Source organism: Pteropus medius, unplaced genomic scaffold (assembly GCF_902729225.1).
Source record: "Pteropus medius unplaced genomic scaffold, Ma_sr-lr_union100, whole genome shotgun sequence".
NCBI classification, from domain to species: Eukaryota; Metazoa; Chordata; class Mammalia; order Chiroptera; family Pteropodidae; genus Pteropus; species Pteropus medius.
In genome coordinates, this window is record NW_024344561.1 from 507,231 (window position 1) to 534,597 (window position 27,367).

Sequence of the window (27,367 nt, forward strand, 5' to 3'; positions counted from 1 at the left end):
CCAGAGAAACACGGATGATGGAGAGTGAGCAAGAATCAAAGGGGCTGTGGGATGAGCTGCTGGATGGTAAGTACACATGAACAGGAACAGGAGACAAAAGCAGGAGATGCGAGGAAATCTGAACAGGCCATCTTCAAGCCATCTAGATGGAGTTGAAAACGAGGCGCCTCGGTACAGAGGCCAGAGCTCCAAGGCATGTCAAAGCTGGGACATACTCTACAGACAGTCATTAGGCCAAGTTTTACTGATGCATCTGGGGATATACAGTCAACGAGGCACAGCCCCTGCCCTCATGGAGCTTACAGTTAGCAAGGAAGGCCTGCCCTGAACAAGTTATAAATGTAGTGGGGAAACGGGACAGGTGAGGTGCTCAGGGAGTGAATCTCAGTCACCCCCAGCAGTGTGGGATGGAGTGTCACAGCCTTACTGTGCTCCAGGCATCCCACACTGTGCCTGGAGCCCAGATCTTGGCAAAGCATCCAGCAACCAGTGACATGTGAGAAGGATCCACTGCAGAGCTTACAGTTTTTGTGTGTGGTTTTTTGTGTTTGTTTGAGTGCTGATGAACCAAAAGTTGGACCCACTGTGTTGGCAAGGAGAAACACACTTTAATTCCAACGTAAATCTGTACGATCTCTGTACGAGGGCAGTTTTGCAGAATCTAAGAAATTTCCCTGTGCACATTCCCTACACCACAGCAATGTCACTTTCAGGGATTTACTCTGACATATGTGCACACATGTGAAATGAGAAACACGTGCAAGGGGACTTTTTTTATGGCATTGTCTTGATGACAGATTAGAAACAATCTAATGAGCAGACGGAATAGTCTGAATAAATGACGACAGTGCCACTAGGAAAAAGAAAAGCTTCTTTTGGACAGATGGGGGATGATCTCTATAACGTGTTTCTATGGGAGAAACGGTGCACATATCATGAACCATTTGAGGACAGTTCGGCTACCTGGACCTGTCTGCCTGCATACGCACTGAATTTCTCTGTAAGGATACATGCCAACCAGGGAACTGGGACCCTGGGGACAGAGGCAGAGGGTGATTTCTGGTTGCATATCCTGTTGGCCTTTAGCACTGTGAACCACACCAATGCGTTGGGGCCGACCTGGTTGGGGGCGGCCCCCAGGGGTGGTCTTAGACAGCGGCAGCGCCCTCACCTGTACTCCCGCTCCTGCAGAATCTCAACAGGGTCCAGGCCCCGCGGCTTCTGGATGGGGGTGATGCGGCTCTGCTTCTGGTGCAGCGGCACCATGGGGGCAGGCTGGGCTGGCTGCCCTGGTGACTGCGTCTGCGGTGGCATCACAGGGGAGGCAGCAGGCGGGACGGCTGGGGGCGCAGGTGAGGGGCGGCCCGTAGGCTGAGGGGGGATCAGCTTCTGAGGTGTGCTCGTGGGGGCAGCAGCATTCGCCATAGGTCCTGGGGACAGTCAAGCAGCAGGGGCACAGAGCTGAGCTCCAGGACAACTCCGAATGCAAACGAAATCCTGCTGGGCGTTCGTGGCCTTGGGAACAAACTGCAAGGGCCACCGTTCCCCACCTCTCCATCCCTCACTGAACTGGCAGGCAGCTTCTCTCTCAGGGGTCTCCGCATTCCTGCTACCTCAAGGTTCAAGCCTCTTCCAGCTCTCAGCCTACCTGCCCTTCCCTGAAGCCCCACACTGAGCTAAGGACCAACCCTGAATTTGGTCTTTCTGGGTTGTGGCCTCGCAGGACCAGCATTTTCCTGACTTCCTTCTACCATGATTCCTACAGAATCTGATTTAATAATTAGCTCATCAATACCCATCACTAAACCTCAGGCTCTAAGAGAATGGGAAATGAGTCCATTTTGCCCACTGTTTGACTCGACAGAAGTGACCCCCAAATACCTGCAGACTACATTTGACAGAAGCCAGAGAAGCCTCACATGGTGAGGAGACAGAACTCTGAGCCGCCCTGGCACTGTCTCCCACAGTGTTGCGGGGGCATTCTGAGGAAGGAAGATGGGTCAGCGGAGACTTCTAGATTCAGAGGCACCACATCCTAAAGGAGTATGTCTGTGGCTGCAGCATTGTCTCCCCACAGCCTCTCACTGGTGTCACGGTGGACTCATTCTTTCATATCCTCCTTTTCCTGGTATCAAATTAAACCCCAAAATCTCTGCAACCCACAGAATGAGGGTGGGCAAGAATCATGGAATGGAACCAACCCAAACCTTTGGAAAATAACCAGGGACAGGTGAGACCCAAAGACATCAGAAGTGAGGATTTGTCCTTCAGCTGTCTCTCTCTCTCTGACCAGGCTTATTTCAGGGTCTCCATGGCGCAAGCTTGTGACAGGAGTCAAGGCACTGACATGTCACCAAGACAGAGGGAACTCACCTTCAGGCCAGGGCTTAGGAGGCCCTCCGGGGGGCTGGCCTGGCATCCCAGGGGGCACACCTGAGGGTCCTGGGGGGGGCATGTTGGGCCCTCCCATGCCTACACACAGAAAGAAACAAGTAAGAGGATAAAATGTATCCTGTGCTCCTACCGACACGCACCCCCAAGACAGCCCTATCTCCAGGGGACACACCCAACAAGCCCTTCGGTGTGGACATCAGGGGAGAGAGGGAGAGCTGCAGAAAAAGCACTTATCTTGACAACAGCCCTGCTGCCCAAGTGCCGGGCACTGTGCCATCCCCAAAGGGGAAACCCATGGGCAGCAGAGCCTAGGTCTGCCCGACGCTGCTGCCCTGGCTCTGGTCAGTTTGCTGAGAGATCCATCCCTCCCGAGGGCTATGAATGGTGGGCCTTACCATGAGGCCTGCTGTAATTTGGAGGCGCTGGTCCTGGGCCTGGCCCAGGGCCGGGGCCGGGGCCGGGGCCAGGTCCTGTTGCAGACACAGAGGGTGGAGGTAGTGTTGGCACCTGCTGCTGCATCCCAGGCATCGGCCGCTTGCCCTGCACTGCCATCTGCAGGTGGTCAGGCAGGGGCTGTCCCCTGGCCAGCATCTTGTAGGCCATGATCTGAGCTCTGAGCTGGTGCAGCTGGTTCTGGTTAAATGGAGTTGGGCCCCGGTTCTGCTGCCCCAAAGCCTGAGGGTCAGCACCATCCAGTGGGGCTCCTCCTGGCCCGGATGACATCTGAGGGCCTGAGGCTGGGCCACTAGCTGGAACCGGACTAGAAGCGTGCTCGGAGCCACCCAGGGGTGAGGGGTAACCTGCAGGGAAATGCAGATCCGAAAGGTCACTTGGTAGTACATGTCCAATGACTTTTAAAGCAAAAATGTCATCTTTCCTCCAGTAGGCTTATACTGGCACCTACCCTGAGACATGGGATGGCCAAATTTTGTCCTTCTTGTTCAAACAAGAGAAACCCAGAAGGTATACACCAGCAGCCAGACCGGAGGCCCAAGTGGTGGGTTTTGTTTGGTTTACCTGTCAGTAAGCTGCTGATGGTTCACGTAGAGAGGTTTATACAGATTCAGGCTTTCTGTGGGCCTGCTAGCCTACCCCTTGCTTGGCCAGACCCATTCCCCTCACTTCCGTTACCTGGGGAGCCCCTGACAACAGGATGTCAACTACTCCATCGCTTCTCAAACTTCCAGAAAAACCACCTGGGAATGCTTCTTAACGCAGAGACTGGGCCCCACACCCAAGATTCCGAGTCAGCTGGTCTAGAATGGGGCCAGGAATCTGCATTTCTAATACGCTCCTGGATGGCACCAGAGGTGCTAGCCTGAGAAGCCCGCCCTGCCCAGCTGCCATCTCACACTCGGCACTGAACACGGTTCCTTCCCACCAGCGTTCGCTCTTCTGGGGCCAATCTGAGACAAGACATGTCGAACAGGCACTGGCCAAGCCCAAGCCCAATCACCTTCCATGGCAGGGTCTCCCACTGTCCTGGGTCCTCCCTGTCCACTTGTGGGAGACCTGATTAGGAAAATGAACTCAGAACTCCTAGAGGGTGACAAACAAAAGGAAATAATGGAAGCAAAACAATACCTTGGGAGTGCTGGTCCATGGGGCTTGGCGGGGGCCCCATGCCTGTGTGGCCCCCTGACCGCATCCCCATTCCCTTCATCTGGTTGTAGCGGGGGTCATCCGACATGCCTTTCTCATGCATGGACTCCATTGGCTACGAGGGGACAATGACAAGGCAGGATCAGCCAGGGGGGACGTGAGGAGGTGGCAAAGCAAAGCACTGCCCGAGAGAAGTTCAATGTCACTGAAAAAGTCCACCAATGTTGCCGTGGCATTTCCTGCATTGCCCACATAACCGAGAAGCTTAGGTCTAAGACACGGTCCTGACAGCTACTTAGGTGTCAAGCAGATGCATGAAATAATGCCACCCAATGGAGGATGACTGCCTAGGAGACTGGTAGTCAGGAGCAAGGGGACAACTGGATCAGGGCACCTGGTGAAAGCAAGGAGACAGTTTCAGATGGCCAAACTCCAACAAGGAAAAAACATGAGTGACAGCTCCTGGTCAGGGGCAGTTTTAGCTAGAACTCGAGACTCTGTTGTCACAAGGAGACCTTGTAACCACAAATCTTTGGTTCAGGGAACCTCTTCCTTGGGAGACCGTACATTAGAGGGAGAAACAGAAACTTCTGCCCAGGAGTAAGTTAATAATACATCAGATGCTCTCACTGATCCAGAATCAGCCTCCTGCCTGCTAGCTCGGAGGAAGGCCGTCTGTGGCATCTTGCTGTGCCTCCTAGGAAGCACTATCAGACGTTGGCAGAACGACACCTATTTTCCCTCCTAGTGCTCACCACTAAGCACTTCCCCTTGGGAATGGCTAGTAAAGTGGACATTTTCCAAGACCCGTCCAAGGCACTCTGCTAGGCCCTGGTCAACGCAATGTCCTGTTCTCTGGGAACTTAGTCTAATGGGTGACCCAGCCAAATCAACTGCAGCTGTGTGTGTGCAGTGAGAGGAAGCCGAGAGGGTGCCTGGCTGGGACATGAGGAGCAGCAGCCTACGCCAGACAAGGGTGGGGCCCTCGAGAGGCGGACAGGAGCCCTGGGTGTGGAACGGGGTGCAAGCACATGGACGGCCCTGGCAGGGAGCCCAGACGGTTACCAGGGGTCCCTGGCCCCAGGCCGCACCATTTGCATCTTCTACCTGAGGGCCTCCTGTGGTCCCTGAGGCTAGAAAACGGCAGCCCTTCCTGCCGATGCCAGTATGTACAAGAAGAAAGTTCCTCATGCCCTCCAATCGCTTCCCAGGAACAGAGAAAGGAAGGAAAACTATTTGTGTTAACGGAGGTTTTCTCACCTCACTCGCAAGAGCATCCCTGGTCAGGTCAGGTAAGTGGTGAGACAGTAACAACTGAGTGGGACCAAATGGGAACAAAGGGCGCCCACTGCCTGCTCCACGGGTTACATGGGTACGCAGAGCAAACAACGTAGACGAGACCACGTGCCCTAAGCTGTATTTTAGGGACTTGGACCTTTTTATTTGATAACAAAAGGCAACTTAGGAGCCATGTTACCACATTTCCCATCAGAATGGGGTGAGGGGACATGGCTCACCCTCCCAGCTCTGACTGCATGGACCCCATCAGGGCAGTGGGCCCCCAGGGCTCCCTACCTTGTGCATCTGGTGCATGTTGTCCTGAGGGTACCCTCCAGGCCCCTGGCTTGGGATGGGGTGTCCTGCTGAGGGAGGCCCCGGGCTGGGCCCCATCATGCTGTGGGCAGAGCCGGGGGAGGGACCCGGGCTAGGGCCCAACATGGCTCCAGGAGATGGGCCAGGGCCTGGAGAAGGGCCTGGCCGAGGAGTTCCACCCAGAGGTGGGTCTGGAGTGGACATCTTCACAGGAGCTGCGGACAGTGGTCTCCTGCTGGAAAGAAGTCCCGGTTAGTCTGTGGATCACGGCCATCGGCTGCGTGGGTCAGGGCATTGCGGGAAGACTACAGTCATGTCAGAAGCACCCATCTGACAGGGGACTGGTACCTTTGACATACAAGCCCCCGTCACGCAGACCTTTCTCCTCCATTCCTCTGGACGGAGGTCATACATCAGGCATACAAAATCAGAGTGAAGTCCCCTGAGGAAAAGGTGGGACTCAGGAGGCAGGGGGACTTCGCTTCCCTCGCCATCTTTCTGATTACAATAAAGGGTGACCCTGATCAGCACTTCACACCATACTGCTCTAATGCTTGCTCACCTCCCAATTTAACAAAAAAGGAGAGCATGACTAAGGCTCAAAGCCTTTGCTGGCAAGAGCATCTGACTGGTTTCTCATAAACTCAACAGAAACAAATAACTGTGGAAAGTGACACTGGTTTTCCATTTAAGACAGCGAGACCAAGTTTCCTTTAAAATAAATGAATTTGAAAAAATAGGTTCACTTAAAAAGAGGTATTACATGAATGATGGCACTCGGATATATCAAATACTTCAAGAGCGATAATCAAGTGTCTACAGTTTGATAAATATTGCTGAAAACTAAAAACTGACACCCAGAACTATTACCCAGAGCCTCCAACAAGATCCATAAAAGAGCTTAAAAATCACCCAATGATGTTAAATTATGCTTGCTAAAATAGGACAATGAGCTGATAAATTTTATCAATCCTTTCTACAATAAGGGCTCAATTTTCAGGTAACCCTTAATCTGTTATGTAGTTACAGGGCCTTAAGCAAAATTCTTTTTAACAACCTCTTTCATCATGATGGAGTAATACAGTCTCAGTGCTGAAATCTGGAAAACATAAAAAAAAAATATAGAAGCTTAAAATCACCCATCATCCCACTAGAAACAGAAGTACCTGCTGGTCCTGCAGAGGGGAAGAAAGAGGCAGCGCTGCCCTTCCGACCCCTCCCAGCAGGGCAGAGAGGAGGTGTGCCAGGAGAGGAACAGGGGGCTCCTCAAAGACCCCAGAGCCCCCAGAGTAGTGAGGATGGACCTGAGCCATCCAGGATGGGCCCTGCCACATTTCAATGCCTTCCTTCTTCTAGACTGTTCCACATACAGACACATACACACACTCTTAACAGAATCATTTAATACACTGTAGGCAAGCTTTTCTTCATATAATCATATCTATGACCATTTTTATCATTTAATAGTCTTCGAAACATGAACTCGAATGGCTCCACCTCCCCTTCTCTTGTTCTGCATGTCCTGAGTTACTGAAAAGCCTCTCTTCTGATGGCATGTCACGAATCTGGATTTCGTTTCTGTGGACTTTTGGGGTTTGGGATAGAATCTCATTGCCCCTCAACTTTACTGGGCACTTCTCGTGCTAAGGGGTGAATTCTGTCAAGAAGTGTAGGAACATTTTTAATTCTTTTTTTTTTTTTTTTTAGTTCATGTCTTTTATTAACCCATATAAAATTATTTGTCTTCCAGTTTATTGAAGCAATAGGTCAGACAACATTAGCCACAATAATGTGTCAAAGTGGCTGGCCATAAAAACTCCAGCACCACATTCGTCTGAAGAGCACTCCCAACAAAGGTGACTGATTTTGCCATTCTCGTCTACTTTACAGTATTTCAGAACAGCCAGCTTAACCTTCTTCCTCTTGCACTTATTCCTCTCGGAGAGTGGCAGAAGACTTCTTCCTTTTCTCAGCACCAGCACAAAGTCTCAACACAAGGTGTGGACTCCTTTTGAATGCTGTAGTCAGACAAGGTACGTCTGTCTTCCAGTTGCTTGTCAGCAAAGGTCAGTCTTTGCTGATCAGGAGGAGTTCCTTCCTTATCCTGGATCTTGGCCTTTACATTTTCTATTGTAACCGAGGGTTCAACCTCAAGAGTGAAGGACTTCCCGGTAAGGGTTTTCACAAAAATCTGCATCTTGGCTGCGGTTCCACTGCAGATGGTGGATCGGAAAGTAATTCTCTTTTTTCAAAAAAAGGTTTAATTTTAAAGGTTGGGAGTATTTTCCTCAATAATAGATCAAAAGCCCAAACGTCTTCATTCCAGTTTCATAACCAAACAGATGGAGCAGAGAGGATCAGAAACCTCAACAGGATGTGGACCAGGGTCTGGCTGGACCCGAACGTGCGAGAAAACGCTTCTCTGTCCTCCGGGCACCCTGGATTTCCCCCAAAGCTCAAGGAGCCTCAGTGCTGGACCGTAAACCAGCCTCACAAGAGTGCTGGAGAACTGGTGTCTGCTCACAATGCCTTCCCCACAAATCCAATCCAATAAGCTCATGGAAAAAAAAAAAATCAAACTTTAAGAAAATATATTTGAGACAAATTCATTTGGAAGCAAAATCTGACCTGATTCAGCTGTGTGAATATTCGCGCATCCTGCCACAGAAACAAGATCCTGTTTGATGCCGAGACACTGCCTCAGTCTGCTATGGGATAGTGGTCTGTGACCTGTATCTCCTTTGCTAAGAATGCCGATTCTGGAGTCCAAAACCTCTCGTCTGGGGAAGGAAGCACCTGAAGTCACATTTCACAGGTGGGAAGCCGAACAACATGGACATGGCTGTGGCTGGTGGACAATGATGGCCCTCCAGGGCTCCCGTCTGGCCCCTTCACCTCCACAGGCCTCCTCAGACCTACAGAGCACTGTGGTGAGGCGAGAAGAGGGACAGTGACCCTGCGAATCCTTAAGGAACCCTGCAGCGCCCGGCAGCTCAGGGTTTCCTTCTCACCTGGAGGTCGCTATTCTAAGTCAGACCTACTGAAACTGACAGCAAAACAATCCACACCACCTAGAGAACATCGCCTCTCTGGCTAAAGGTGGACATGACGACGAGCAAACACTGGGAAGTGCCTTTGGAATGACGGCTCCTAAAGTAGTTTACACTTAGAATCAAACCTTCGTCCCATCAAAGCGTTTGGTACCTCTAGGAATTAACTGCCTCCGCTCAGCAGTGCTAACTTCATCAAAGACACACAGCAGCCACCAAAGATACTAGAAGGCACTGAAAAAGACTTTTGTGCTCAAATATGGCAACGTCCGCTTTTGAGAAGCATGGGGTTTTACACCACACTTTTTAAAATATTTGCTTCAGAAGTTGCCACCTCTGAAGGGTCAGGCTGAAACAAAGCAGGTAAGTAAGTGCATGCCCGGCAAACCTGTTTCTGGAGTGAGAGCTCAGACACAGGTGGGGAGTAACAACAGTAAAGGAGACTCAAAGAAGTACAGACACAGCACAAAACCGTCCCAAGCAGCACAGCGGGCAGGGCTCCATCAAACACTGAGGTGCCCGATGAGGGTGCTGGTGCCGCACGTGGACACGCACCATCATGGTGGACAGAACAGGTAAATGGAACCAGGAGTGGCTCTCTGGTACTCAGGGTAGTACCGAGGAGGGACTTTTTACTTTTACTCATATGAGTTGTAGCATATCTAAAGTGCCCCAACTGTAGGTACACAGTTGGATAAATCTTAGATCAGACATGGCGTGTCCGACATCCCAGAAGGCACCCCTGGCCCCACAGCCAGTCAAGACCACCCTCCTGGGCAGAACCACAGCGTTGACTCCATCACTGTAGGTTGGTTCCACCTGTTATTGAACCACATCTTAAAAGAAAATCACACAGCAGTGTCCTTTCGCTCAACTGGGATGAACTTCCATGTTACTGGGTGTAGTGGTCATTTGTTCATACGTCCTGTTCACAGATGTTGAACTACAGGTTTGGGCTAGAGTGAATAAAGTGGCTATGAACAATGTCATCTGGAAAACACGGGTGTTCCTTTTTCTTGGGTGTCCAATAGTGAAACTGTTGGTCATAAGGAATGCTTAAATATAGCTTTGGTAGATATTGCCAGTTTTCCAAATTAGGACTATTATTCCACACCCCCGCCCCCCAGCAGTGCGTAAGCATTCCAGTTCCTCTACATCAACACCAGCACTTGGTGCTGTCGTTCTTTTTAATCTGTTAACGTTCTGGTGGGTGTATGATCATACCTTATTATGGTCTTAATTTGCATTTCCCTTGTGACTACTGGTGTGGAACACCTTTCCACAGTCTTACTGCCCATCGCTTCTATAAAGGCTGTACATTTTTGCTAACATTTTACTGGGAATAAGTAGTTGCAATTACTGTATCCTAGTCCTGTTTTAAGAGCTGTTTGTGCTCTTACTGGTACCTTGTGATGATCAGAAGTTCTCAATTTTAATGATGTCTGATTTTTCAAGTTTGTTCTTTTATGGTTGTTTTGGGGTCCTGTTTAAGAAATCTTTGTCTACCTGTGACATAATGAGAAAACACATATTTGGTTTTTACCTTCTGTTCCTGACATAGAACTTCTAAAACCCTTGTAATTTCCCAAGTGACTGGGGAATATCTTGTTCATTGACCCTGGATCCTGAAAAAGCTCCTAAAACCCTTGTAATTTCGTAAGTGACAGAAGTGATGGGAGTATCTTACACAGAGCTCCAAAATCCCTTAAGAGTTTCCTGGGTGATAGATGTGTCTTTTATCTAATGAGGCTTCTCTTGGTTGGCGGCTCCTAGAGGGCTTCAGGACAGGGACTGGTCGCCAAAAAGTCCAAGCCATGCTAGAAGCTTAGAACTTTCAGCCCAACCCCCTATCCTTTGGGGAGGGGAGAAGGGCTAGAGATTGAGTTAATCAATCATGCTTATATGATGAAGCTTCCATAAAAACTAAACCACACAGTCAGAACACTTCTGGGTTGGTGAACATGTCCACATGCCAGGAGGGTAGTGCACCCCAACTCCACAGGGACAGAAGCTCCTGTGCCCAGGACCCTTCCAGACTTCACCTTATGTTTCTCTTCATCTGGCTGTTCATCTGCATCCTTTATAATAAACTGGTAAACATAAGTAAATGTCTCCTTGAAATTTATCAGCTGTTCCAGCATATTTTCAAAACTGAGAAGGGGGTTCTGAGAACTCCCGAGTTGTAGCTAAGTGTGGTAACCTGAGGGCCCACTACTTGTGACTGGCATCAGCAGTGAGGAACAGCCCTGTAGAACTGAGCCCTTCACCTGTGGGGTCTGCACCAATTCCAGTTCGTTAGTCTTGCCAGAACTGAAGCCAGCTGATGTCCATAAAAACTTGGAGAATTGCTTGGTGTGAAAAACCATGTTTAGTGTCAGAAGTATGAACAGAAGAAACAGGTTTTCCTCTACTACTTCAAGATCATGGGAAAGAAAAGAAGGAATAGTTTAATATCCAGGGGGATTGTGACTTGCCCCTGCCCCTGGTGGTTTACCACTGCTGAGGATGTATCAGTCACAAAGAAATCACAGGGAGGAAGAGCCAGCCAGAGAGGGAAGCAGGGCTGTGGGCCCATTTGGCGGGGAGGACCACCACACTACGCAAAAGGACTATCATTGGCCCTGCAGACAGAGAGGTCCCTGAGGCTCAGAAGCCACAAGGCAGGTCAGTGGAGGAGCTGGGGTCACAAAGACAAGGTCATGGTGCAACTCACTGCTGTGGAACCCAAACTCTGAGCATGAACTCTGTCATCTGCCAAGTGCATGACACCAGATGAGTGACTTAACCTCTCTGAGCCTCTGTTTCTTCTTCTGCAGGCTAGAGCTGAGGCCAGTTCTTCCCTTGGGAGTCACAGCCAGCATCAAATGAGTTAACACACGCAAGGCACATACAGGCAGGAAGAGCGACCACACTGCTGGTGAAATCAAAGGTCTTCACATTTACTGAGCAGCTGCTTACTGCTTGTTGCTACTGCCTCATAAGTGTCATGCACATTAAGTCCTTTCACCTTCCTCCTCCACACAGAGATGAGTAAACCAGCCACATAATAAGTAACCATTCTGGAGAATTTGCTTCCTAAATTTAGCCTCCTGGCTGGACAAACCTTGATTAATGCTCCCATCCCTCAGCGCTCAAGACAAAAGGCTCCCTCCTCCCCTTAAGGAGCAGAGACTGCACAAGGCAGTTTTGCTGAACTGGAGGAGCAGTGGCTGCCTGAAGACCAGCACGGCCCTGTGCAAACGATGTCCAGCCTGGCAATCGATGGGCAGGATTTGGGCTGCTGCAAACTCTCCCTCGCCCTCTTGGTTCCCACTGTCACAAAATTTGCTTAGCCTTTATCAACTTTTCGGCCAGCCAACCCTTTCTGAGGTGTGGGCCTGGTTCTGCTGAGAGCTGGAGAGGATATGGGAGGGGGTACCACTATACTCCAGCGAGATGCCTACCCAGGAGGGCGAGACAGGAATTTCAGAAGAGGTGGAATCTGAGGGTAAGGAATACCCCTCTTCCCTACCCCTTTTTCCCTCATCACCAAACACCCCTGCCCTTTCTTTACAGGAAATTAAAGAATTGGCTTTTCCAGAAAATTCCTTGGGTCCCCAAGGTCATCCTAAGGCCTTGGGGTTTCGGGTGGCTTCTATGGTGCTGCCTGGTCTTTCATGACAAGTCTCTCTTGGACAAGTCACTTGGTATCTGGGCTGGGAAAGGAGGGCGACTTCACACAACACTGAAGTCCATCTCAAACCAGACAGCTACACCTAGGCAGATGAGAAAAAAATGAAGGACAAAGGGATGCAGGGGCCAAAATGGCGAAACCACCAGCACGTGTGTCTGGGAGCCTAACTGATGTGCGTATGGCCCATAGGCTGGGTGCATTTGGGGCTCCACAATAAGGGAACCAGGGAACCCAGATGGGCAGCCTGAAAGGATGTGATGGGAAGTCAAACAACTCAGGGCAACAAACAAAAAGTTGAAAACTAAGACATTCAGGAGGCCACACAATGGAAACAGGCTCCCAGGCTCCCAGGGCCAAAGGATCTGGAAATGACTTGGCCATATCACCTCACTTGCCAATCAGAACGCCCACACAATCCGCAATCCATGCTGCAGTAGTTGTGGCACCATTAAAAATGACTGTGGTAACTCCGTGCACGTAACTCTATGGATATGAATAAAGAAAGACGGTCCAAAACGAAGCAGAGAGAAGAAAGTCAAAGTGTTTGGCCTGAATCCCACTTTGGTAAGAATAATACAGCTGACCCTTGAACCACAAGTTTTGAAATGTGCAGGCTGACTTATATGCAGATTTTTTCAATAAATACTGTAAACATATTTTCTCTTCATGATTTTCTTAATAACATTTCTCTAAATTACTGTATAAGAATACAGCATATAATACATATAACGTATATATTAATCGATTGTTATTAGTAAGGCTTCCGATCGACAGTAGGCTATTAATAGTTAAATTCTGGAGGAGTCAAAATTACATGTGGATTTTTGACTGTGCAGGAAAGAGCGGGGTACCCCAAACGCCACATGTTCAAGAGTCAACCATATTGTATACAGTTAATCCTCGCACAGAAGCCGGCCCAAAGAAAACATACACCAAACTGTCTTCAGCAGTGGCCAGGTCTTTCTGGATGGAGAACTTACATTTTCCACAGCACAGATTTCTGATGTTTTTATCTTTGTGTTGTTGTTTTTTTTAATAACCACCTATTACTTTTGTAATAAGAGTTTTATTTATTTTTATTATTTATGCCTACAGCACCTGGTCTTCCTAGGTGGTCTCCCATCCAAGTACTAACCAGGCTCGACTCTGCTTATCTTCCGAGATCAGACATGGGCTTGTTCAAGGTGGCACGGACCGTGGCTTCACTGGGGCACGAACCCAGGACATTCTGCATGTAAAGCAGACGTGCTAACCGCTACACTACAGAACCACGTCCTGTAATAAGAGTTTTAGAAAACACTTTTTAAGAAAAGAAAAATCTAAATCAGAAAAGTACCAGGGAACTAAATACCCAGAAAAGATGCCCAGCGAGTATCTTTGTGGAAATAAAAGAGAAAGATGAAACATTACTTTCCATCTACTTTCAACTTCATCAAAATTATTATTTAAAATAGAAATGTCTGTCGACATTCAAATGAGGAACCAGACTGCTGGAGAATTAAAAGTCTAGTTTCTTTTTTCATAACACCCTTGCCTTTTTCTTATAAATAAAAAAGAACCCTGGTGGCCAGCCACCATGGCAGGACAGACTGCTAACAAGCAATCACGACCCTCTAATATCTGCTTGCTGGAATTGTTGTTGTTGTTTTAAAATCTTGCCAGAGAAACAGCATTATATTTCAGGTTGGCCTGAGGATGTCTGCTATGTTGTTTTGAGGCGTGGAGAAATTCATTCATGGACAGGGTTCAGCAGCAGACAAAACACGGCAGGTAAGTCACAGCGGGGTGCTCAAAAACCCACCCACGGCAGCTGGGCAAAACCAGCCCATTCATTATATTTAAAATACAAACCATTTCCCTCTGGAACCTCTACTAAGAAAACTCCCACACTAGAGCGATGGTGTGGGGTGCTCAAGTCCACATACCTGGAAGGACTTAAGGAGCGGGGCATTTGTGGTCTTAGGGACCCTGCAGAAATGGCTTATTCCTGAGACTGCGCTTCCTCAATGCTGGGTGTCCTGTAGCATTTTCCTTACAATATAATTAATGTATTCCCTTTTAAGTGTAGGGCAAGGTTTTGCCCTACACTTAAAAGGGAATACATTTCAGAAAGGAAAAAGTCATGTCATGAAGATCAATTACAGTGTCTTCTCAGTTCTACCTAAAAGGTAGACAAACCAAATTGTTACCAAGTTTTATTTTTAGCACTGGGAATTTATTCTCTGAAATCTACCCCTACCTTTAAAAACTTTTTCACTAACTTGAAAACCACTGAAGAGCACCTCTCCATTTATAACACACCAGAAGAAAATGACAACCTCGCTGCTTTTCTGCCCCGAGGGAGTTCACACTCTAATCACGCAGGGAGGTACAGTGTCTATGCTGCAAGACTACAAACAGATCCTATTTATCCACTAGATGGATGTTTCCCAAACTCTTTTGACTATGACCCACATCGACATAAACATATCAAGTAACTGCAACAAATTTTACAAATCTGTCCTGACCCTGCTCCCCTTTTAAGGCTGGTCAAGCATAGACAGATGGCATGACTCCCCACTGGGTCTGCTGTGGTGCCTCCTATATACGCACTGCTGAGCAAGATACGTGAGCCGTGGAGAGGGGAACAGAGCACTCCCGCAAGCTCGGAAAGTGAAAGAATGGGTGAGGAGGTATGGTACACTTGAGACAGGCCCTCCCAGCCACCACAAATCCCAACTCTGGGCTGAGCAAGGTTCCAGATGCTGGGCATCCAGCAGAGAACAAAGTCCCTGCCTTGTGAGACTTATAACCGAATGACAGAGATGAGCACAGAAATAACAGGACATCATGTAGTGGAAGTGCTATGAAAAAACAATCAAGCAGAGTTAACGGTCCAGCCGACGGAGGTGCTCTTGCAATCACAGTGGCCAGGGGTGATCTTAGCGATCAGGACATATCTGAGCAGAAACCAGAAGTGAAATAGGAGCCACACGGCTACCAATAGGCAGAAGTGCAAAAGCCCTGGGGTGGGACCTGGCTGAAGCAGAGCAGGTGAAAGGAGTATGGCAGACGAGGTCAGACATGGGTGGGAGAGCAGACCATAGGCCTTGAGGGCAATGGTGAGGAGGCAGAAGGCTACTCAAGGCGCAATGGGAAACCACTGGAATGTTCTGGGCAAGGCAAAGACTTGATGTGATGATGGTGTCAGAAGATTTCCCTGGACAGGTTGATGGAACAGATATGGGGGTGAGAGGAGTCAAAGATGATCAAGGTGACCAACTCACCTCCCCTTTGTTTGATACTGACAACTGGGGAGACTACGGGAGGAGCGGAATTGTATGCTCAGAGAAGCTAAGTCATCCGCCCACAGCCACACAGGGAGTAGAGTCTTGCCTCAGGTCTGACTGAGCAACTGACTCAGGCTGAGGGTCAGAAAGTATAAGAGGAGAACCTGGAAGGGTGTGGGGTGCAGACAAAGAGAAGCCCTCCGACAGGGAGGAGCATGCAGGGAGTGTTCTGTGGAGGGTGGCAAGGCCGCTCAGTGTACCCGCAGCCCAGGCTGTGATCCACGGTCACCAGGGCTAGATGCAGCTCCCAGGCCACAGTGAGTGGCCTCCTGTGCTTCAGCGTCACCATTAAGACAGTAAAACCATCCACCGTGCTACTTTACTGGGACCCTCCAGGCAAGTCAGGGTGGCACACATCAAACTCTGCCCCCTCAAGCCTCCAACTGTAACAGGTGAGGCAGCAACTGCCATGCGGCCACCTGTTTCCTGAGCTAGTGGGGCGTGACCTGCAGTTAAAGAACTTAAACCAGCCCAAGGAGCCATTTTAAAGGCCACCGCCACTAAAAATGGGGTCCATTCTACTTTATTACACTCACGGCTGGTTAACTTTACATTGGGCAAAACTCAGACTATTCCCAGTAACAAGCGTCCACGTGAAAAAATGAAGACATTCCCCTTTAGCAAAGTAATCGAGTCTCAAAGTGAAGCTCTGGAAACTCACTGGGGTGCAAAGGCCAGGAAGGGGCCAGGCAGGTTTATGCCCTGCTAACATGTACCTGTTTTCTAAAGAAAGCCTCTGCCCTGAAAGAACTGGAGAGAAGCCGATGCATCCCCTCCCTTACCTCTGTTTTGTGAAATCTGATCTCCCCACAAACCCTGCTACACCTGACATTCCCCTCCAGGCCCTTTCCCACGAAGGAAGGTGAGTAGAGGCTGAATTTCTCATGCCCACCAATCCATATCCCTAAAAGTTAATAGCAGAAGAAGGCAACTAACAGAAAATTCTGCCCAAGATATCACTGGTGATATTCCTGAACCTAATATTTCCGGATGACATCTATAAGGGCGACAGCAACAGCAGCTCCATTTAGCCTCAGACTCCATTTTGACATGTTCTCCCTCGAACATTTCCCCCCATATTCTAGCAGTGTTACTTCCTTTTTATAGGTTTTCCACATTTCTTCAATCCTAATTTTTTAAAAAAACTTTGATTTGCTCTGGTGTTCCAATCATTGTTACAAGTTATGAGAAAATATGTGAAATGGACAATGAACGTTTGACATTTTTCGAAAGCCATGCCACTAAACACATTTCCCCCTTTCCAATGCCTTATGGTGAAATTGGAAAGCACACATTTTTAAGTATTAAGGACAAGATGGAGGAGCTAATACCTTCGTTACCATCTTGAAAACACAGGGAACTATTACAATGGAGCAAAAATAAATTCTATACCCACCGACATGTTGTAGGCGTCCAGCACAGGGTGCCAGGCACCCTACTAAGCACTTTACATTTGTCATTTAGTCCTTGAAACTAATCCTACAAGTTGGATACTATTATTGTCCCCCTTTGCAAATAAGGAGATGGATAAAAGCGAACCAGAACAGGGCTCTTGTCTGCCTGTTCCCAGCTGAATCACCAGCCCCCAGCAGTGCCTGGCTCGTGGGAGGCACTCAGCGCACATTTGTTCGCTGTATGAATGGGGAATGAGTGGTTGGGCTGCTTCTTGCACAACTCCATTCACACTGTGTTCTCTCTGTGGTCAGTGTGAATGGGTCCCTCGTGGGCCACTTTCTGAACAACTCCAGGGGGCACCATTCACATTATGTTCAGTCTACTGTCAATGTGAACAGGTCCCTTTGTGCCACAGAAGCCCTGATAACTGAGGCCAAAATTAGCTGGAAAATCTGAGAACCTATTATGTGCCAGGCATTGTCACCTCCATTTCTCTAAGGCACCAAAAAGACAAATGGCAAAGCCGGGAGTCAAACCCAGGGTGGCTGACTGGAGCACCCCCAGTGAAGCAATATCCCTGGATGTCAGTTTCTTCAGCAGAATTCTGTTCTCATCAGACATTCACCCAAAATACCTAGTTCCTCGCACATCTGCTCTAGGGTTACCTCCTAGTGTTTCGAGGGTTCACAAGGAATGGCAAAGGTATGTAAATAAAAATGAGTTTATGTGGGGTGCTCTTCACAAAGTTTGGAGACCACACTGATAATGTCTCCACAGCTCTGATGTCACCCCACCCCCAACACAAAAACCTGCAAGATTAACGTCTCCTGAAGAGTTGGACACAAAATGATTTTAGAGGGTACATGGAGAAACATTTGTTATTTTCACAATTATGTCTGCATTTATTTTTAAGGCAAATTAGGGAAATATATATAACTAGCTGACTATATGACAGATGCTGCAGTGTGTTAAGCCGCTTCACATGTTATCTCATTAAACCCTTACAACCACTGTTTGACATCACTCATACCTGTTTCATAAGTGGGGAAACCTACTGGTAAGTGCCTTGCTAGAGGTCAAGCTAAGATTTGGAGAGGTGAGTGTGAATCCAGGCGGTCTGATTCCAGAAACGAAACTCATCTCCATCACCCTACACTACCTACCTGCCCTGCACTCTCCTTCTGGGGAAATGAGGTTCGGGAAACAATGGCCTGGAAAGTTAAAAACCAACAACAGCAACTAATGTTTATTGTTCACAACCCAGGCCCCATCCTGTGCCAAGCACTGGACACACATGTTCAGTCAATGCTCCCAAAGGCCCTTCATTCGTTGCACAAATGTTTGTTAAGGGCCCACCATGCTGGCCAGGCCCAGAGAATACTGCAGGAGACACCATCCCTGCTCTGATAGCCCTCAAAGAAGAACGGATGGATGTGTAATTACAAACTGGAGTTAACTTCTAAATGGGAAAGGATCAAGACAATGAGCCAATGCAGCAAGGGAATAATGACTGTTACAGGGTAGTCAAAATATGAGCCTGCGCATCCTCTCTGATTCTGAGTCAAGGACCCCTCTTCCACGAAACCTCCCTGATCTCTGACTGGAACCACTTCCCTGGACAGCCACTGTGTTCCCCTCACAGATCTGTGAGGATTAAATGATGGGCCAAGGAGAGTTGTTCCACATTTACCTTAACACTGTTCCCCTACAAGACTGGAGAGAACCCTGAGGGCATCTGACCTCCAACCATCTGACAGCCAGTAGGGACTCAGAGGATATTTGCTGAACAATGAAGGAGGGCTTCCCACTTGCCAGGAACCATTTTACAAGGTTTAATCAGCTCCATTTGTGACATTATTCCCATTTCACAAAGGAGGAAACTAAGAGGTTCAGGGAGATTAACTATTTGTCTAAAGTCACACAGCTAAATGACCGGACAGCGCCAGGAACTGAACCCTAATTCGGTCAATTCGAACTGAAAACTTGTTTCAAATTCCTGGGAAGTGGCTCTTACTTTCCCAAGGATTCACTGAGGGTAAAAAATCAAGACTGGTGGCTTCAAGACCGGCACAAAACACTCTCCTGAAAGCTCTGTTTTAAATAAAAGGCTTAATCTGGAAAATCAAATGGGAAGGGGAAAAAAGGATGCAAACACACACACACACACACACACACACACACACAGAGCTTTCAATAGCAGTTCCCGAGTCTTTCTCCACTTGCCGACACCCCACTCAAGGCAAACATTTTGAAGTCACTACTTGCAAGGGATGGGGTGAGACATTTATCCTTCCTTGAAAATCTAGAGTAGTTGATTTTTAAAATAAAATTTTAGGTCGGCTAACACAAGGGGGCTGGTGTCCAGGCGACACTGAACACATCTGAGGTTTTTCCTACTGAGCTGAGATCGCAGCCTCGCCAAAAAGGTAATATTCGGGTCGGACGCTTTACAACATAGCCAGAAAATCCCAGACGCCTGGCTATTGTTACAGCCGTCGCGGAGACCTCTGGCCGGCCGAGGGGGCGGCAAGCTTTGTCCGGCGACCCCGGCGAGCGCGCGCGCAGGGGACGCGCGACCTCCACGCGGCCCGGGCCCCCACCCCGCCAGCCCGCCGGCCCGCGGATGCTGCAGCCGCGGCCTCGCTACACTGTGGTTTTCCCCGCGCGCGGTACCGGCCGAGCTTCTTGACCCTCGGGCGCCGCCGTACCCCGACCCCGTTCCGGGAGCCAGCGGCCCCCACCCCCCTTGGCGCTTCGGATCCATTCAAACCGTCCTCCCAAGCCCCGTGCCGCGCTCCCCCCGCGGCCCGCGTTCCTTACCCGGAGCTGCCGGCGCCGCCGCCTTCCCGGCGCCGCCCCCGCCCCTCTGCGCAAGGGCCGGGGGCAGAGTGGGCTTCTCGCCTCTCCTCACGAAACAAAGAAGCCGCCGCCGGCGCCACGGAGCGAGGGTAAGGCTCGCGCGCGCGCCCGCCTCAGCCGCCCCCCCCTTACGGCTCCCGCGCCCCCGCTGCGCGCGCACTCACCGACTCCCCTCCCCCCGCAGACGGCCTCTCCCGCTTCCGCCGCCCGCTTGGTCTCGTGCGCGCGCCCGCCCGCTCTTCCGCTCTCAGTGCGCAGGCGCGTCCGCTCGAGCCCAGGGAAGGTGGGTCCGGACAGAAAGAGCACACCCCACGGACGCACCACCCACCTCTGTCCAGGAAGGATCTGCGCCTGCGCACAGGGGTCTCCGTCTTCCGCACGCCGCTCGTCTCCACGCCGCCGAGCGTGCGCAGAGCGGGCGCCACTGCGGCGGTGGCGGCGTTGGAGGCGTGTGTTTGGGGGATGGGATAGAGAGGCGGTGGTGTTTACCTGGAACGGGTCGCGGAGTGGCTTTAAGAGTCGGAATGAAGACCTGAGACCCAGCGTGAGGCTGGACTGAAGTTGAGCAGAGTCGGCCCAGCGCGGGCCTCGGCGTCTCTTTCATCCCTGGTCGGGGGATGGCAGGGCTTGTTCGGTGAGGCCAGGTGGGCCCCGACAGGTCGCTGCCTTTTCTGCTAAGCCTACCTATTGCTGTTAATTTAGCAAATATTCGTTAACCCGCTGTGTCCCAGACGGAGTTCTGCAGCACGGAACAGACAAAAAACTGCCTAGTGGTGCAGTTTAAAATACATTGTGTTGATCCGGAGACTTGGCAGGCTTGGAAATTTTAAATGAAGCAGTGAGGGAGAGATCCTGGGCCCAGGATCCTGTATGTGGTCTCTTATGTGTTCTGAAAGTATCTCCAGCGCCACCTCATTTAGTCCCCCAACTGGACAAGCGTTCCCCAAGGTCACTTTCCACAGCCTGTGACTGTGTCTACCCTTGTCTCTTACTCATTTTTAGGTGACTCACCACCTCAAGCTTTGCCTTCTGTATCACTGCCTCCTTTTCCCTTCCTTCACATTTCTTGGGTACCCTCTTTCTGTTGTCTCCATGACAAAGATGTTAATTTCAGTCACTAGTGAATACCCAGCATCTAGCATGGTTCCTGTCACCTCTGCATATTAGATACTAAACATTTTTTTAAATGGAAATAATAAAGAGACTGCCTACTGAGTGTGTATCATACCTGCATCAGCTAGTTGAGTCTTTCAAAGCCCAAGGTAAACCACTTGGAAGATAGAGCAGAAGGTGAGATCTCATGCTGAAGTCAAAAAGGTCTGGATTTGAAACCTGATTCCATTGTAAATAGCTGGGGGTCATTAGGCAAGTTTATTTGACTTGCCTACACTTCCCTTTCTTCACCTGTAAAATGGAAACAATGGCATCTATGAAAAGCAGGCCTCCTGGGAGGTTTTTAAACCTTAGCTCCTAATGTTAAGTATTGCACACAGTAAATTGGCCAGTGGGGTCCAAACATCAGTCTCTCATTTAAATAATGTTACTTAAGTGCTCAACATGCTAAGCACTGAGGTGGTCATAGGCCTACAGTGATGCACCGAGAAGGCAGGGTTCCTGACCATGAAGCAGTCCATGAGTACAGTTGACTATCTGCCATAGTGATCATACTAATACACAATAGGAAAATCTAAGTGCAATGAAAGAAAAACCTAGGGTGTGATGAGGTCATAAAATGAGACCTTCCTAGGACTGAGGAATCAGCTAGACCTCTGAGGAAGAGGTATATCTGCCAAAACCCAAAGGATGAGTGAAAGCCAAGAAGAAGATGACACAAGGTGGAGGAAACAGGATGTGCCAAGACCTTTAATAGGAAAAGAACATGGGAACAGAAAAAGGCCCATGTGGCGCTGAAGGAGAGATCAGCAGACACACCAGGCAGGGCCCTGTGGACTGTGGTGAGGTTCTTCAGCATTTTCTGGAGCACAGATGGAAGCAGTTGAAAGGTTTTAATCAGAATCCCATGGCTGCTTTGGTTGCTGGGTGGAGACTGGGCTGGCGGAGAGGATGAAGAAGTGGAGAGAGGAAGTGGGGAGGTCCTTAGGCCATAGCAGTGGCCCAGAGTAGAGAAAGTGGTGGTTTGCACTAGAGTGAATGTGGTAGAGGTAGAGAGAGTTGGAGGAAGAATAGGTAGAAATTGGAAGTGTGGACCTGAGAGGTAAAGGAGGGTCAAGAGTAAACTCCAGGGTGGCTGAATGGATAAGAAAGCAAGAACCTTACATATCCTGTCCACAAGAGACTCACTTCAGATCAAAAGACAGACTGAAAGTAAAGGAATGGAAAAAGATACTTTGTGAAAATAGAAATTAAAAAAAAAAAAAACTGGGCTAGCAATACTTACACAGACAAAATAGACTTTAAAACAAAGGCTATAACAAGAGACAAGAATGGACCCCGTAATCCCACTTCTGGGTATTTATCTGAAGAAACACAAAATACTGCTTCGAAGGGACATGTGCATCCATATGTTCATTGCAGTATTATTTACAGTAGCCAAGATATGGAGGCAACCTGAATGTCCATCAATGGGTAAATGGGTGAAAAAGAAGTGGTACATACATGTAATGGAATATTAGCCATAAAAAAAGAATGAAATATTGCCATCTGTAACAACATGAGTGAACCTAGAGGGTATTGTGCTGAGTGGAGTAAGTCTGACAGAGAAAGATAAATGTCAGGATTTAATTTACACCTGGATAAATTAACAAAACAGAAACAAACTCATAGCATTTTGATGTTGCTGGATTAAGGTGGGCAGGGCCATGGTGAAGGGGGACGAGGATTAAGAGGTACAAATTAGTAGTTATAAACTAGTCATAGGGATGTAGAGCAGGGCTCACCAACCCCTAGGCTGTGGACCAGTACTGGTCCATGGCCTGTTAGGAACTGGCTCACACAGCAGGAGGTGAGCAGTGGGTGAGCAAGTGAAGTTTCATCTGTATTTGCAGCCACTCCCCAGCGCTAGCATCACCACCTCAGCTCCACCTCAGCTCATCAGGCATTAGATTCTCATAGGAGCACCAGTCCCTGGTGTGAAAAAAGTTGGGGACCGCTTATGTAGAGTATAGCATGGGGAATATAGTCAGTAGTATTGTAATAACTATGTATGGTGTCAGACAAGTACATTTGTACAAGTACATCCAGACATTTATCCGGATGATCACGTCGTAAGTTATATAAATATCTAATCACTGTGTTATACACCTGAAACTAATATAATGTATGTCAACCGTAATTGAAAAATTAAAAAAAATTATTTAAAAAAGTTAACTCCAGCTTTCTCTGCAGCTGGGACAATGGGGACATGGAAACTCTGGCAAGGAAGTATCAGGAGTTCCGTTTGAAAGATAAGATGTCCACTGGGGACAATCCTAAAGGCATCCATTTTGCTTAATCTGGATTCCAGTGTTCATGACTGTACATTGAAATCCAGGTTAAGCAAAACAGATGCCATTAACACTTATATTTATATCTATGATACTTTTCCAGTTAATTTTTGTACATGATATGAGGTAAGATTACAGTTCATTGTTTTCCAAAGGGATATTCAGTTATTGCAGCACCAGTTTTTCCAGACTAGCTGCTTACCCATTGAATTACCTTGGCATTTTTGTCAAAATCAGTTGAGTCTGTTTCTAGACTCTGTTCTATTCATTGATCAATAAGGTCTACCCTTATGCTAAGACCACACCATCCTGATTACTGTAGCTTTATAATAAGTCTTGAAATCAGGTAGTCTTCCAACTTTGGTCTTTTAAAAAATTGTTTTGGCTACTCTAGGCCCTTTGCATTACCATATAAATTTTAGATTCAGCTTGTCGATTTTTACCCAAGAAAGTGTGATGAGATTTTGATTGGGATTGCTTTGAATATGTAGAGCAGTTTGGGGAAAATCGCCATCTTAACACTATTAAGTCTTCCATGAACATGGTATATCTCTCTATTTAAGTCTTTTCTAATTTCCATTAAACTTGCTCTTTTGGGGCCTTTCCTACTCCACAGAAATGACTCTTGCCAAAGTCACAAGGACCTACTATTTCTGAATTCAGGGATCTGTTCTCATCTTGACCTGTTGGCAATGGTTGACACATTCCCTCAGAACAGTCACCTCGCTTGGCTTCCAGAGCACCACACACTCCTGGATTTCTTCCCACCCCATCGGCTACTCCTTCCCAGGGTCTTTATAGCTTCCTCCTCTTCATACTGGCCTCTTAAAAATGAACTGCCCCAGAACTCAGGCCTTGGTCTTCATTTACCCATTAACATTTACCCATTTAGCTTCCAGTCTTGTGACCTTAAAAAAAAAATCCACATCCTAGGTATCTACCCAAAAGAATTGAAAACAGGTACTCAAACAAATACTCCTAAACAAATGTTCATTGCTGCTGCAGTATTCACAGTAGCCGAGAGGTGGAACCAGTCCAAATGTTCCTCGACAAACAAATGGATAAATTGTGGTATTACCCATTCAATGGAATATTTCGCCATGAAAAGAAATGTAGTTCTAAAGCACGCTACACTGTGGATGAACCTTGAAAACGTGCTAAGCAAAAGAAGTCAGACAGAAAAGACTATATTGTATGATTTTATTTATTTCAAATGTCCAGAATAGGCAAATCCATAGAGACAGAAAGCAAATTGTTGGGGGCTGAAAGTAGTAGAGGGAGTAACTACTTAAGGGTAAAAGATTTTATTTTGGGACAATAAAAATATTTTGGAACTAGATAGAGGTGGTGCTTACACAACATTGTGAATATACTAAATATCACCGAATCGTTCATTTAAAAATATTTAATTTTATGTTATATGACTCTTAATTTAAGAAAAAAAATCTACATGATGATGATTTCCAAATTTATCTCTTGCCTGGACCTTACCCTTGAGCTCCAGAAAATTGCCGCTCAAACACCACCACTTGGATATTATACAGTAGTTAAAATTTCAGTTCCATCATGTCCCTTTTTTGCTCAAAACCCTCCAATGGCTCCCATCTTGCCAAGAATAAAAGGCAAAGACCATCAAAAGAATTGGAAGACAAGCCACAGACTGAGACAAGATGTTTGAGAAGACAGATCTGATAAATGACTGTTATCCAAAATACACAAAGAACTCTTAAAACTCCACAATAAGAAAATGAACAACCTAATTTAAAAATGGACAAACCTGAACAGACACCTCACCAAGGAAGGTATACAGATGACAAGCATATGAAAAGGTGTTGAACATTATATATCATTACAGAATTGCAAATTAAAGCAACAGTGTGCTACTACTCTATAGCTATCAGAATGAGAAAAATCCAAAATTCTTAAAACACCAAATGCTGGCGAGGAGGTGAGCAACAGGAGCTCTCATTCCTTGCCGATGGGAATGCGAAATGGTTCAGCCACTTTGGAAGATAGTTTGGCAGTTTCTTACAAAACTAAACATTCTCTTACCATATGACCCAGAAATCATGCTCCTTGGTGCTCAACCAAAGGAGTTGAAAACATGTCCACACTGAAACCTACAGCTTTATTCATAATTGCCAACTTGAAAGTGATCGAGAAATCTTGCAGGGGGTGACTCCATAGTGTAGTGGTTAGCACATCGGCTTTACACGCAGAATGTCCTGGGTTCACGCCCCAGGTGGAGCCACGGACCATACCCCATGTGCCAGGCCCCGGGTGCACCCCACGAGCGCGTGGGAGGAGACACCTGGCCTTCAGAGATCCAGTTCTTAAAAGGGAAATGGCAACATCCATGGGTCGGAGGTGGAAGTGGGGGCGGGGAGGAATTAAAGAGGAGGAAAAAATAAAAATCAAAAAATAAAAAAAAAGAGAGAAATCTTGCAACAGGTGAATGGATAAACAAACAGTGGTACATCCCAGGCAACGGACTATTATTATTCAGTGCTAAAAAGAAATGACCCTTAAATACATATTACTAGGTCAAAGAAGGTGATCTGGACAGGTTACATACTGTATCATTCCAACTGTATGAAATTCTGGAGAAAGGCAAAACGATGGACAGTAAAAAGATCAGTGGTTGCCAGGGATTAGAGGAGAGGGGGAGATGAACAGGTAGAGCACAGAGGATGTTTAGGGCAGTGAAACTGTTCTGTGGAATGCTACAGTGGTGGTAGAGACACGTCACTCTATGCTTGTCCAAACCCATAGAATGTACAACATCAAGAGTGAACCCAAATATAAACTGTGGCCTTTGGGTGATGATGATGTGTCAGTGTACGTTTCCTCACTGGTAACAAATACACCACTCTGGTGGGGGATATGGACGGTGGGGGAGTCTGTACACCGTGGGGGCGGGGAGTATATGGGAATACTATGCTTTCTGCTCACTTTTGCTATGAACCTAAAACTGCTCTAAAAAAATAAAGTTTATTTTAAAAATGTAAACAAATAAGCAAAAGTTGGTAATCACAGGGGCCTACAGGCCCTTTGCTCCTTCCCTGACTGGGTCTCCTGTTACCCTCTTCCTGCCTCAGTCTACTTCCGACGCTGGCCTCCTTGCTCACTGTTCTTCAAACCCGGCTCATTCCTGCCTCAGGGCCTTTGCCCATGTGCTCCCAACACCTCTCCCAGAGGCCCTGCGTAATGTCACAGATGCCCCATCCTGCATTCCCAGTTTATTTCCTTCATGGTTCTCATCCCCCATGGTAGAACATAAGCTTTGTGTCTGTCACCATCACCCATGTATCCAGCACCTAGCACAACACCAGATTCCTGGTGCATGGATGAGAGGAAGATGAGCGCACAGGTGCCAAGAGGGGAGCTCTCGGGGTGGCTTGATGCGGCCTCTGCCTCTCACGTGGAATTTGTGCCTACAAGATGCTTCCTGAGGACTCAGTATTATACCCCCAGCTTCTCAGAGGCCAGTAAGGGGAATGCGCGGACCCTGGCCTGGAGTTATATCACATTAGGCTCCACCTACATCTCATGTGTCCTTGACCAAGTGACCTTCCCCATCTGCCACATGGGGCCATGACACCAGCCCCTGCTGCCTTCCCAGGTGGGAAGGATAATGTGAGGTGCATGGGGAAGGGTGTGCTGTGAATGCAGAGGTGTACAAAAGACCAGATGTTCACAGCATCACTCCCCACGAGGAGAAAATAAAATTCACTCTTGGTTTTAACAATCTCAAAGTCTGTGTTCATGTCTACATCCTGCATATCTGTTGGCCTATGAAGTGGGAGTTTCTCATAGTTTTCACATGGCTCAGAGGATGTGTTAGGATTCTCTAGATACAGAATCAGTAAGGTGTTGGTTATACATATATACATCCTATTGATTCTGCTTCTCTGGAGAAACAAAATACAGAGAGACTATATTCTCGAGGAGGGGAGGGGGGAGGAGAGAGTATACATATATATTTAGATGGATAAAGGTTTATTTTAATGTGATTGTAGGAACTGGCAA

The 27,367-nt window shown here is 47.9% G+C and overlaps 1 protein-coding gene and 1 pseudogene across 13 annotated transcripts in view; both read right to left on the reverse strand.

The window, feature by feature from the left end:
• SMARCA4 (SWI/SNF related BAF chromatin remodeling complex subunit ATPase 4) overlaps positions 1 to 20,175 on the reverse strand; it is an 82,265-nt gene extending 62,090 nt beyond the window's left edge. For 6 of the 13 annotated variants that reach the window (XM_039873159.1, XM_039873161.1, XM_039873158.1 and 3 more), the window contains exons 1-6: positions 19,857 to 19,996; positions 5,572 to 5,824; positions 3,979 to 4,111; positions 2,790 to 3,194; positions 2,374 to 2,472; positions 1,172 to 1,430 (exon numbers count right to left, since the gene is read on the reverse strand). In XM_039873159.1, coding sequence (XP_039729093.1) covers positions 1,172 to 1,430; positions 2,374 to 2,472; positions 2,790 to 3,194; positions 3,979 to 4,111; positions 5,572 to 5,793 — 1,118 coding nt within the window. In that variant the 5' untranslated portion in view covers positions 5,794 to 5,824; positions 19,857 to 19,996. Of the gene's footprint in view, positions 1 to 1,171; positions 1,431 to 2,373; positions 2,473 to 2,789; positions 3,195 to 3,978; positions 4,112 to 5,571; positions 5,825 to 19,856; positions 20,026 to 20,059 lie in introns of those variants that run through there. The other 7 variants (XM_039873157.1, XM_039873156.1, XM_039873155.1 and 4 more) reach the window with 7 other exon arrangements.
• LOC120610843 (ubiquitin-40S ribosomal protein S27a-like) lies at positions 6,695 to 8,911 on the reverse strand (annotated as a pseudogene).
• Positions 20,176 to 27,367: the final 7,192 nt, after the last annotated feature.